Below are 13,132 nucleotides of genomic sequence, written 5' to 3' on the forward strand. Positions count from 1 at the left end.
GAACCTCTTGGGGAGGTTTTCAATGATGATAATAAATATTATAATAGACACTTTTTCTTTTTTTTTAACTTTTGGCCAGTATACATATATTCTCTTGCAGATTGAGTTTATTATGGCAAGCAGTGTTCAATCATGCTGAATAGAAAAATGATCCTGTGTTTTATTAGTTGTGCCATTTGGGTTTGTCTTCAGGTGGGTAAAAAAATTATATTTTAATCTTAATTCCAACATTGTATTGAGTCAGTATTTGGACTGTTTTATAAGGACGAAGATACCTGTTAGTACTTCCAGTATTACCCTGGTTTGCGCTCTCCTCATATAACACCTGTTTATAAAGGATATGAATAATGTGCAAATTTCTGACTTCTGTCTTCACTGTTGCCAGTATCTCTTCAGAAGAGTAGGCTAACTGGAGCTCAGGTGATTATTTATTTTTGCTTTTAAAAATTACAGTGCATGTAATTAATATTTAGATCTGATGGACTTTCTGAGGTGATGTGAATGCAGTTTATATGCAGATACAAAGATAGAATCATTCTGTTAAGTTCTATAAAGGAACTTATTCTTGGCCTTACAAAGGCCATACCAAGTTGAGTGATTGACTTAGTCTCTTATTTATTCCAAATAATTTACTGTGACTTCTCTCCTAATATCAGTGGCAATCGCTAGGAGATTTGGCATATGGATGCTAGGCTAAGCTACAGACTGAGAAGTTTCTACAAAAAATGCAACCTTCTATTTTTTTTTCTGCATTTACAAAGTCCATTCAATTTTTAGCATGTTTCTGAAATGAAAGAATTCAAAGACTTTAAGATGTCTTCTGGTGGCTTTCTTGTAGATTGACACACATTCAGAAGGTATGTAGTAGCAGGTAGTAGCATTTTGGTAGCTTGAACATTAACTTCACATGGAGTTTCTGACAGTGTAGCATATTTCTAAGAACATCAAAGGAGAATTATGGCTGTTGAATTTCCTCCATACATGAAATAGAAAATAAACCATCTAATGCATAACTGGGTGTCACTCACTTTAATAGCAACTAGTCATCAAGTGTAGGAAAAAAGGATTAACCAAAGGATATGTTCTAGCATACAGTACACAAGTGAAGAATTTCTTTGAAAAAACACATTTATAATATGTAGTTTAAAAGATATTTGGATTTAATTTTATGCAATAAGTGCTGAGGGACCTTATTTTAGTTAATTTTGAGGAAGTTGAAATTAAACCTTATGGAATATGTAGAAGAGTTTTTTTTCTGTTTCCAGTCTAAAATGGTTTGTGCATTCAAATTTAATTCACAAGATTTTGAGAACTTTAACAGCTAAAGAAGCTTTTTTTTCTTTTTTCAAATGGATATATTTCTTCAATTTGCTCTTTTCAAAGACTAGGTATCCAGATCAGGATAGAGTGATATTAGCAGAAATGCTAAACACAAAGCACAGTCAGGCATGTAGTATGACTTCTTTTGTTAGAAGTCATTTGTCTGAAAAAAATAATATGGATATCTACTTACAATCCAAAACTAGGCCCAGTTCAGATATTACTCCATTTGATGATGTGATTAATTTGTTTAAAAGGTGAAAGTCTAATTGCGGAACCTTGATTGATTCTCCTGGTCATTTATTATGTGCATAATTACAGCTGAAATATTTCAAGCGTTGTTTATATTAATTGATTTATGCCTGGCTTTTCAAAATGAAAAAGCAACAGATCCTAAAATGCATGCATAAACTTTCATTTCAAATTTTATTACTGGAAATTCTTCTGTATCTTCTTTTAACATTAGATAATGTTAAATGCGCAGCTGTTATTATTATTAGAGAATGTTAATGCACAGCTGTCTAAATGTTGCCTGTGGTGACTTATAATGAAATAACTTCATGTCACTTTCTTAATCACAGAGAGCAGATTCATAAAATGCCATTCAGAAATTTCAAGTCTTAAAACGTTCCACTCTTCATATATGCTCTAGTTCAGAAGTGGAAGTGGAAGTAGTATGAGGCACAGGAGTTACTCCACTCAACTGTAATACTTTAAGTAGGTATAGCAATGGAGGAGCAATCTGGGCTTGCACCGCAGGGGGTATGCTGGAGCCCATCAGCATATAAGTAGGCGTTTGAATTGCAGTCTTCTCTTGAGCTGGAGCACCATCTCCCTCTATTCGTTGATATCAGTATGAGACACGTGATCAGTGTTTGAAAGTGGCAACTTGACCTAAAATTATATTGTACATTCTATGCCTCTAGCATGACTGGCTTAATTCCTCTGGTATGAGCTCCCCTCCCGAAGCTGTGGTGCTAAGGCATGTCTGGGAGCATGTTGGCCAAGCCCTTGCCTCACATTGCTTCCAGCTTGCTGCAATAATGGTGTCAATGGCCTGGGTGGCTTACACGTCTTTTCACATTGATACACTTTGCTGAGCTTCCTCAGCAGGGCATGTTCATTCAGCTGGCTGCAGAAGTACCAATGCCTGCAACTGAGGTCGGAACAGAGCTCAAGCAGCCTGGTGCACTTGTGTCCAGGGGACAGAGCAGCTCCTCCCATGGTGCAGAGAGGGCTGCTACAGGGAATTGCACATGCAGCAGCAGATACTTTATAGATACTTCAAGCTGGCTGATACTCTATGAAAGAGCAAATCTACCCTTTGTTTTTTAAGACAACGAAAGGATATGATCCACTGAAATAGACCTGTAAGGTGGACAAGGGAAGATTTTAGAGAAGGGTATGAAGGAAGCAATAAGACACAGAATAAAAGGGGAAATAAGATGTAAAAGGAAATACGCAAGAGTAAGCTCAGGTTGCTTTTCATATGATAATTGATTTTTCCCTTACAAAAGACGAAGAGATGACTTATGCAATGTATTGCTGCCAGTGAATTTTTGGTGCTTCTTTACACTGCTCAGTATCAAAAAGACTTCATGTTAAGTTTCTCACCTGCTCTTGCACATAAGTATTTTTTTATATCATGTCCAACAATTCCATAGGAAACCAAGAGAAAATAATTTCTCTGTCCCTGATGTCATTCTTGTCTTCTGAGCTTGTTCTAACTCTTTTCATGTTGTCCTCACCTTACACTTTTTTGTAGGTCATGTAGTAAATTTTGGTTCTCTTATCCCCATGTTCAGTGCAATAATTTTTTTACAGATGCTGTCTTTAGGGATATTAACTAGGATTCAGTTGCCAAGAATCAATTAGCCCATAAGGTGTCTAGAGAATAAGTTCTTTTGGTTACAAAATAGGTTTTTATGTATATCCAGAGTGTAGAAAGAAATCACTCTTTGATCAGATAGATTTTGGGGCATTAAGAAACTTAGGAAAAAAAAAAAAAGGAAATACTGGATATCTTTAATTCTTTTGTATATCTTGAACATTTTTTGAAACACTCTTGGCTTTAGTTTAGCTTCTTCAAAGTAAAGAATTACATATACCCTTTCTTTTAGAAAGAAATTTGTGTATTTTTATGCCCATGTGTATGTGTATATATATATATATGTAATTTTAATTGATCTTAATTGAATTTATTTGGAAGCAGCAGTATTTATATTATACAACCTCCTTCAGTGGTCCTTATCCCATATTTCTTTGTCATTAGAGTCAGCAGATGTTTGGCTGTCAAAACCCCTGACATTGTTACCTATAGATAACTTCTATAGAGACTTAGTAGTGGTGGCCTATTTTGAAGAGTTATATTTGATTTACATTCTACTACTGGAAAACTGAAACACAACTTCAGTGGCTGAAGAGAAGCCACTGTTGATTTATGCTATCGTGGCTAAGAAAAGAATACAGCTCTAACTTGCAAGATGACTCTGCATTGTAAACACTCTGACCCAAAGTTTCATCTGTTCTACATTTGTTCTAAGACAACTCTGTTTTATTGTTGGAAGTAATTGATGATTATTTGCACAGTGCCATAGCATATGCTGTTACATAGGGATTGTGGGAAGGACCTATGGGCTCAGCATGGCATGAGGGGCAGCGCCAAGGAGATGCTCAAAGAGCTTCTTCTGTATCTCTTGCTGGGTCCGGTTTCTTACATTCTGATTTTTGTATTTTTTTCCATCTGTCTCACAGAGTATGTGATGAGATGTTGTTTTATTGTATTTAGCCGTAGTGCTCAGGAATTTGGGTTGAGTATGTTGGTATTCACTAAGTTATTCATACATGTGCACATGTAGAGACAGGTATGTGTACAGCTACCGTCTGTTGTCTTACGGTTTACTGGTAAGATTTTTCACACATTTAGTTTAGAGAGAGCTTCAGTGCCCAAGGCAGCACTTCCTAGGCAGGAATCTTCAAAGATACAAGTAATTCATGTCTCTTATAAGACTAATGGAAAATTGTGATGTATTATTTAAAGTCATTCTTTTCATAATAAATAAATAGAGAACAATGAAATAGCTTTGTATTAATATTTTGTACCATCTAACATTTAAAAATTCATATTCTCCCTGTTGATTTCTAATGAAGATCATTTTAATGCACATCTGAAAAGTAGCTCATTAGAAATAAAAGTTGAGAATGAAAATTAAAGGCTGTAAAAATATGCAGTTAATGGCTGGGATCCCAGATAACCAAAGATTTGAATAATATACATGATTGATCTCTGTGTGGCTTTCCTTTTTCTTGGCCACACAAAATACATAGAGGATCAACGTGCTTCATCATGTTTAATTAGGAAAAAAACAGGACGTTTTGCAAGTATTTTTCATAATTACTGTAGAGCATTTTCAGCCCATTCAGAACCAAAATGATTCACATGTAGTCCCATGAAACTCCTTGTAAACACCAACTTTGTCTTTTCCCCATCATTCACCTTATATACGTTGGTATACCGATCAGATTCCTGCCGTAGTTTCTCTGGAACTGTTGGTACAAAGAAAATTCTCGTCTTGTGCAAATTTTTTAAGTTTTATTGTTGTTCAAACTAGAAGAAAAGTATTACAGTATATATATTTTGGAAAGTTAAGGGTATTTTGTGTGGAATATGATGCCAGGAAACTCTTGCTGGTTGCAGATTCTTTCTCTTCAGTGTGTTGTATTCTGAATCAGTTACATTGATGTGCTGGGTATCGAAGCCATTTCAAGTTTTTCTTAAAAGTTTCAAGTAAAAGCTCTATTTCAAAGTAAGCCTTAACTGTAGAAACACATGCTTGCAAATCATAAAAAAAAAAAAAAGAAAGAAAAATTTCAAGCAGCTCTGCTTAGCACTTGAAATAAAGGTTGCACTGATTCATAGGGTTTCTATTTCGTGCCTTACCTTAATCATCATCACTGTTTTGTTGTGCTTCCTTTGAACTGTGCAACCATTCAGAAAAATCAATATTAAAATACTGATGTGTTGCAAATCGTATTTTATCCATGCTGTTGCAAAAGAATCCCTCTTTTTATGCATGCAGAAGTTCCGCCCTTTTCCTTGGCGTGGTCTCGTTTGCTTGCAAGAATCACAGGATGGTTGAGGTTGGAAGGGACCTGTGGAATTCATCTTGTCCAACTTTCTTGCTCAGACAGGGCCACCTAGAGCCTCTTGCCCAGGGCCGTGTTCAGATGGGTTTCCAACCTATATCATACTATGACTCTTTTTTCATTAAATGTGGACAATTTTCTTGTTGCTAAATGCACAAGTATTTGAGTAGCACCAACATGGCTTTAGTTTGAGCCTTCAAACATAGGATAAAGAGAAGAGAATAAAGTAAGAAAATTTATTTTTAACAGGTGCCATCAAACATTAATACACTAATGTTTATTTTGCTTTTAAAAGGTACTTGAGACATGAAACATCTGGATTAGGAATAAGTTTAGAATATTTTTCCTAGTGCTAGTTCTTCTTCTTTAATTCTTTTTTTATTTCCTTCTCTGACAGCTCATTGTGCTGATAAATGTGTCCACGGTCGTTGTATTGCTCCGAACACCTGTCAGTGTGAGCCTGGCTGGGGAGGACCCAACTGCTCCAGTGGTGAGTTTTCACCTGCTTCTGCCTGTCTTGTGCTCTTTCCATGGTGTTGTCCTCTCTTTTGGGCAGATTATCATCGATCCTGTGCTTGGGCTCCTGCTTTCTGGTCAAGGGGTTGCTCTGAGTTATCAGGTTACTCTGTGTGACCTGATTTTTCTTCATTTACTTGCAAACAATGTTACCCTGTAGCAGCACTAAATGTCTCTATTTTGTGCTCAGAACCACACCAGTTAATACAGAACTTAGTATCTGGAATAAATTAGATAAAATCTCTAATTTTTTATTTTCCCAATGCGTAAAGAATGATGGTGCCAGGTCATGTTTCATAGCTATGAGCAAAGCCTTCCTCACAACCCTATCCTCCTTTTTCACTCTGCCACTAACTTGTCCTTTTCTCCCCTCCTTGTGTTCCCCTCTTGCATTATTAGTCGCTCCCTGTCTGGTCAGTCTCTTTCCATTTTATTCTCACTTACTAGTCACATTTCTCCAACTTTCTTCTCCTTCCCCTTTGCCGTGAGAGTGCATGCAAGAGGCAAGGGGAGCAAGAGAGGAGTATTGAGGACACACGCAGCAGGAGACAGGGGCAGGCTGGCACCTTTCCTGCTTGGCATGTGGGTGCAGTCACATGCAACCCAGTGAGCAGGTGGTCACGCTTAATAAAGAAATTATAAGATCAAGGCCATCACACGGTTGATGCAAGAACTTGTCAAAAACACAAAGTGAAGTAGTAAAATAATATCAGTTCATGACCTTTTTAGTCACTGCTGTTTTCTAGACTCTTTGAGTGTAAAACCAGTCACTGCAGGCTGCAATAAGGCAATAAGATCTGTACAGAGGGCAGAAACGCCTCAGTGGCAGGGCTGGCATGTTTGCGCACTATGCCTTCCTTTGTCAAAGGTAATCGTTTGTGCAGACCATGAATTGTTATTTTTTCTTCCCTTTGCCTGAAATAGAGTTTCTCAGAGGAATTCTTGACTTTTTTATTCATTATAATTTGTTATTTATTCCATCTTTCTGTTCCTCTTTGTAAGGTCTTTGGAAATGTAACATTTAGGCTAACATTACAACCATATACTTCATTACAGTCAAGTTCAAAATGGGTCACTGCTAGTGACTGTCCACTTGAAAGGAACATATTTTAGTCAACAATAAAAAAATATGTTTGTAATTTACATTTCACAGACCATATAAAATTCTAATTCATAAACCAGAGCTTGATGTCTTGCAAAGATATTATGCTGTTAGTTTACCTAGCATGGGATTCCTATAAAAATAACAACTGTGAAAAACCTAGATCATCAGCAGGACAAAAATAATATGGTTGTATTTTCACCCTAATTTTTTTTCCACTTAACAAAACCAGGAAAATGTTCTTTTTTGCAAACAAGGTGCTACAGTGACTCTTCTTCTGGAACTGATCTGTTGTTCAGGCAGCATATTTTGTGAAATTTGAGAGAGTGTGAATAAAAATAATTGATAATAAATTACATGAGGAAGAACTTAACCATTTAAAATTATTACATTTGTTGTACAGTCTTTGTATATACTTACATGTGATTCTTTTAATAAAACCAGCTCTAAAGAAACAAAGTTTTGTGTAAGGCGTAAAACTGAAAGAGTTAGCAATGCAATGTCACTGTAATACTGATCTTAATCGAGTGTGCTGAATTGTCAAAAGAAATTGTCAAAAAAATGTTATCTTTCTTTCTGAAAGCCTTGTGTATTGAGCGCTTCTGTAACTAATCAAACGTGCAGAAGAAATGTGTATCACTAGACAGTGTAGAATGGGGAGATACTGTTATTTATTGAGATTCCAGGTTCGAAACTCGCTGAAAGCGCACTTTAGATGAGACAGGAACCTCTAAATCTGTCTTTGGAAATAATCCTTCCTCTCACAGGATTTTCTAGAGTCCATTTCCCTTGCATGTCTGGTATAATTAATTTTGAATACATGTGCAGCTCTTTTCCTCTGCTTCTTCCTCAGTTGGTTGCCTTTGATTGCTTGTCACAGCAGCCTCAATAGCAAAAATACTTTCTGGTGTGCGTACACAACAGGCCAAAGGTGAAAGAGCCTTTGTTCATGTACCTTTGAACAGTGTGATCTCTGGAGAAGTAGCTGATCCTGTAAAAGCTTCTGCGTAATGTTAGAGCTAACTGGAACTGTTGAAATTTGCTTTGGATTGCTAGTGTAGTCCTAGGAGAAGGTGGGTAGGCTGAGGAAGAGGATGTTTTTGTGCATGTGCTGCAGGGACATTTGTTCTGGAATTTATCCCATTCCATGTGGACAAACTTAGGCAAGATGTTGCTTTCACCAGATTGTCCTTCTGAGTTTGAGTGCTGCTGTTTGTTGCTAGCTGTGCATGATTTCCTTATATGTGTGTCTGAGAGCTACAGCGCAGATCAAATTGAATTGAAGAGCAGTGGATAGCGTTGGAAAGACAGTAAGTGATAGGGTTTTGGCTCTCTGACACTGTTTTATTGTTGCTTGCCCCACATAGGAGATTTTCATATTTTGCCTTTAACTGTATTTTCTGCATGATCCCCAACTGGATTAGTTTTACTAACAGAAAGGTACAATGACATAAAATAAAGAGATGCTTTTTTAAAATAATAATTTTGTTGATATAGCAAGTTATTTATTCAAGAAAAATACATGCAAATTGCCATGCTGTAATAATGTCTATCATATAAACATTTTAACTATGTAACTATTTAACTGACTAATGGAGAAGGAACAATGATTACAAGGCAGGCCAGTATTTTTGTAAGGCAGATACTCAGGGATTTAATGGTTACTGATGACCAAATGAAATATTGTGACTGAAAGGGAGAGATTATTCTCAAAGTGTGAGATATTAGGCAAACTTCCAGATTTAGTGATCTATTCATTTTCATGGAAACAAACTTGTCGGAAGCAACTGTTCTACCTAAGCACTACACTTTTTGTAAAACTGCAGAACTAAACTTTTTCTTCCAAAGTACTATCCTTTCTCTATAAGGATTGAATATTCTCATTACAAAGGAATTTAATCTGTAAGTATCTGAGAACAGTTAGTACTATTGCAGCATCTGTCCATCTGCCAGCCCCCAGCTTGATTTTATCTGTTGCTTCTCAGTTGTATTTACATAATGTGTTTAAAATAAATTTTTAAACCGTATGCCACGGCTTCTATGTGGCAGTGGCTTTCTGGGTGATAATTGCAGACAAGTGCTTCCTAAATGCTGTAATGTTCTCTCCAAAAATGACAGTGATTGCATGGCCTAAATTCATGCATCGTGGAGTAAAAGCTGAATCAGCAAGCTTCCTCCCCTATCTTTGCATACCACTGTGTGCTATGGCCTAATAACCTTTCTAGGGACTAAACTTTTTGGGAGACTCCCGTTTCCTTTTGCAGCAACCGTTAGCTCCTTTTTGTGATGAGTCTTATCCAATTCCTAATAGCCTTGGTCAGTGGGTGCTTTCAGTTTAGGGAGAAGAGGGGTGCGGATTTGACTAGACTACTGAGGCTCTCCTCTTTCAGTGCTTAATTCTAGCCCCATGCATAACTCTCGACTTCATTACATCCCCTGCCTTTCTGAAAACCTTACATCCCACCTGAGAGGCAAATAGGAGTGGATGTATTTTTCTGTGAGTAAAACCGGAGTGGTGGTCTTGGAATTTCGCTAATTAAATAATATCTCCTTGGGGAACACTTCCCATGTGAGATGTGCTTTTTTCTTCAGGCCTTTTCTTTTTAGGTAAAGGAAATGTACTGTGTTAGGCAGTGTTTGCTTGCAGTGAATTTCAGTGGGAGATGATGAAGGAGATGATGATAACATACATATATCTGAAAAGAAATACTGCTTGGATTGAGAGATCACTCATTTGTAGAACACTTCCATTCTAGCGGGAGGGATGACAGTCATGCGAAACAAGTTATTCTAATAAAGATTTATTGACCGAACAGAGTAGTCAGGTCAATGACAAATGAGTGGACAGAAGACGTGTTGAACCTATCCCTTGGAGAGAGCGAATCAGCACAACTAGCGCGCTGTCAGCACCCCTTTGAAGAAATGTTTGTGAACTTCAGGAGTATAAGTTGATTGGTTCTGGGCTGGGGACAAGGACAAAAGTTAGAAAAAAGGACACAGTGGTAAAGATATGTATGTTTGTAGATTAAAAATGTAAACAAATTCATTTTATTGAAAAACAAAAAAACCAACACAACCTTTCCCTCCCAAACTGGATTATTGTTTATATCGAATTTTTAACCTGCATGGGTCAGATTGTATTGTTAGATGTTATAAGAGCATTTTTGACTACAGGTTGTATATAAAGCAGTCTTCTGTAAAAGTTGCTACATATAGTGATAGTTGGCTATCTAGATGTGTAGAGATGATCAAACCATGTTTTATATTTGTAAATTATGTTTTCTGCCTGTTTACTGCTCACACTCTTGCAACAGTATTTGCTGTAATACATAATATATGGACCTGACTGTCAGTTTTGAATGTGTGCGCAAGATAGATACGCATGCAGCTTGACGTGGAGCCCTGTTAAGCAATCAGGACATTCACTTTGTTTTTCTTCTCATGCCTAGTAGTCCACAAATAATTCCTTCAAAATCAATAGGACATTTTCTGAATAAGCTGGAGCAGAGGCAAAAGGCCAAAATCAATATTACACTGACTCGTCTGCAAAGGTTATAGCCTTCGTGATCCCCCAGCTAGCCTAAGTAGTAAATAAAAAAGGGAATGACACATTTTTGGTTTATGACAAGTATGTTAGGATCATTTGTGGAAATGTGAATAGGCATTTTCTATTTTTATTGTATTTAAGTAATCTGAGATTTGTTTGAATAATTGGATTTTAATTTGTAATTTGATTCTGTTGGTGATTAATAGAATTTCATTGGGACTATAGTCTGAGGGCATGGGGGTAGAACAAGTGGCACTAAGGTGTAATTTGGATCCAACGTTTTATAAAGCATGAGAAGAGAACTGGCCTTTTCCTTAATGCATTAAGCTGAGTGTTTAAAGCTGGCATCTTAGAGAAACATCTTCTTACCTTTGAACGCACTTGTTAAGGAAACTTTTAAGGTACAGTAGCTCTGCTACTGTCAGATTTCCTTTACTGTCATGGGTGTTTGTAAAGTTCACAAATTCCATGAAAATCTCACTGTTTTCTTCATGGGACTTGGCAGATGCAGAATATGGCAGCAACTGGATCCCTTGGCATAGCTTGTGTGAGACACTCACGTGAGTTACAAGCACTGCCAGTTTCTCAGTGAAGCTTATAATTGCTGTTAACCCTGCAGAGGTGGATGTCTGACTGTTTTCCACAGACACACTTGCACCACACTTGAAACAGCCCCCTTAGTGTGGGTACCAGGCAAGGTGCCTGGGTGCATCTTGTACACTCTGACAGCACAGCTTGTAAATCTTGAATTGAGCTTCTTTGACCAAGGCATTGCTTTCCTTTTTGTTTGTCGAAAGCATTTTGACTAACAGGGCATGCAAGATACGCTTCGAGAGCTAGCTCATCCTTAAGTTTTCCAAGCCATTCAACAGGCTGTAGAAACAGGTTCTGGTTTTAACCACATGCTTGCACCAGAAAGGCTTGATTCCCAGAACTGAGAAACTGCTAAACGTACAAGTGAAACTGCAGAGTATCCTGACAGAGAGCTATTTGCTTTTATGGAAAATGTAGAGAAATAGCTCATTCAAGTAATGCAGAGCCGTGCCCAGCCTGGCTCCCAAACAGCCACGTGCACAAATGCATCCTATTAGCAAAAGTGACAGCAGGTCATAAGCAGTCTTAAATTTAACCTTTTCTTATTACACGTGTCTTCTCCATACTCTTCACTACCCTTAATTCTTCTGTGATTATTACTTCTGTAATTCCCCTGACATCTCCTCAGCTTTGTCAGCTGAACTCTTTGGTTTCTCCTCTAACAAGGATGAATATCTTTGGGTTGAGAAACTAACCTACCAGCAAGTTAGATCAGGTGCAAATAGGGAAAACAGGTATTAATGGAAGTTGCCGTCACCTTCATTGTGGACGGAGTCGCTACGGTGTCACTATGGTAGGTGATATCAAAATTCCCAGGGCTACATAGCAGCTGTGCTTTTCTAGAATTCAGTACAATGATGTATTTAAAATTATATTATTCTTATGTTTAATATAATTTCTGTCCTATAAAGCATTTTGGTTTTGAAGTTCTAGGGACATTAATAGAATTTATGGACATGCTTCAGCGTTTTGCTGACTTACAGTTCCAGTCTTTAAGCAAAAGCAGAAACAAAATATATTTTCTACAAAACTGAGTTATTAAATTTACTTATGTTGAGATTTACTGAAGGAAGACGTTGCAGTTAATGGTGATAGTTTTATTGATTCGTGAACATTTTCTGGATCAGAGATGCTTTTCATTTCTGCTTTTCACTATTTTGTAAACTCAGTATATTTGTGGTGTTGACCTAAGTTGATTTCTTGAATAATATCTGTGTAATTTTTTTTTCTAGTAGCAGTGCAAAAGTGTTTTTAGTATTGCCTTAATTTCAATCTGCCTTTGGCAGACTTATGTATTGTCAGCGGCTTACTTAGCAGGTTTTCAAGGATGTGAAGGATAATATTTGTTGCTAATTTAAAAATTAAGATGACCTTCAAGTCATTGCAAAAAAGGAAAAAGGCTAATTTATGGTCATACAAGGAGATCTGTGCAACAGTCCATTCTATACGGTACAATCAGATTCTTATAATTTTGTAACTTTTCCTATAATAGTGATTATTTTAAACAGGTTTTATCTCAGTAGCAAGATAAAATGAACACCAAGAGCCATCTGTGTGTATTTTCCTTAGCAATTATCCAACCTTGTGTTCTGATGTCCAAAGCACTTTAAAGAGTCTTCTGAAATTTATGGCATGTGAAAGGCATACAGTTCCAGTCTTTTATAGGATCTGAAAAACACATTTTCATTGTTCTTCCACTTCACGGATCAAAAGGCTTTTACAAAGTAAAAAAGAAAAATCCCTAAATTAAATTAAAGCTTAGCATTTTGAATAAAAATCCTTTCTTATACACAAAACAAAAAGTAAGAATGAAAAATATGCCACAGGGTAAAAAGCCTACAGTATAACAAATAAGATCAGATAAAAACAAAAGACTCAAAGAAAATCCAGATTTAATAGAAGGTGCA

General features: G+C 36.8%; 1 protein-coding gene across 3 annotated transcripts in view; it reads left to right on the plus strand.

Moving 5' to 3' along the window:
* The window catches only part of MEGF10 (multiple EGF like domains 10), a 106,937-nt gene that overhangs the window by 34,455 nt on the left and 59,350 nt on the right, over positions 1–13,132 (plus strand). For all 3 annotated transcript variants that reach the window (XM_087742231.1, XM_087742230.1, XM_087742232.1), the window contains exon 5: positions 5,864–5,956. In XM_087742231.1, the coding sequence (XP_087598357.1) occupies positions 5,864–5,956 (93 nt within the window). The remainder of the gene's footprint in view (positions 1–5,863; positions 5,957–13,132) is intronic.

The sequence above is a fragment of the Nipponia nippon genome, unplaced genomic scaffold (assembly GCF_047370975.1).
Source record: "Nipponia nippon isolate SJK-2023a ecotype South Korea unplaced genomic scaffold, ASM4737097v1 scaffold_8, whole genome shotgun sequence".
Lineage (NCBI taxonomy): Eukaryota > Metazoa > Chordata > Aves > Pelecaniformes > Threskiornithidae > Nipponia > Nipponia nippon.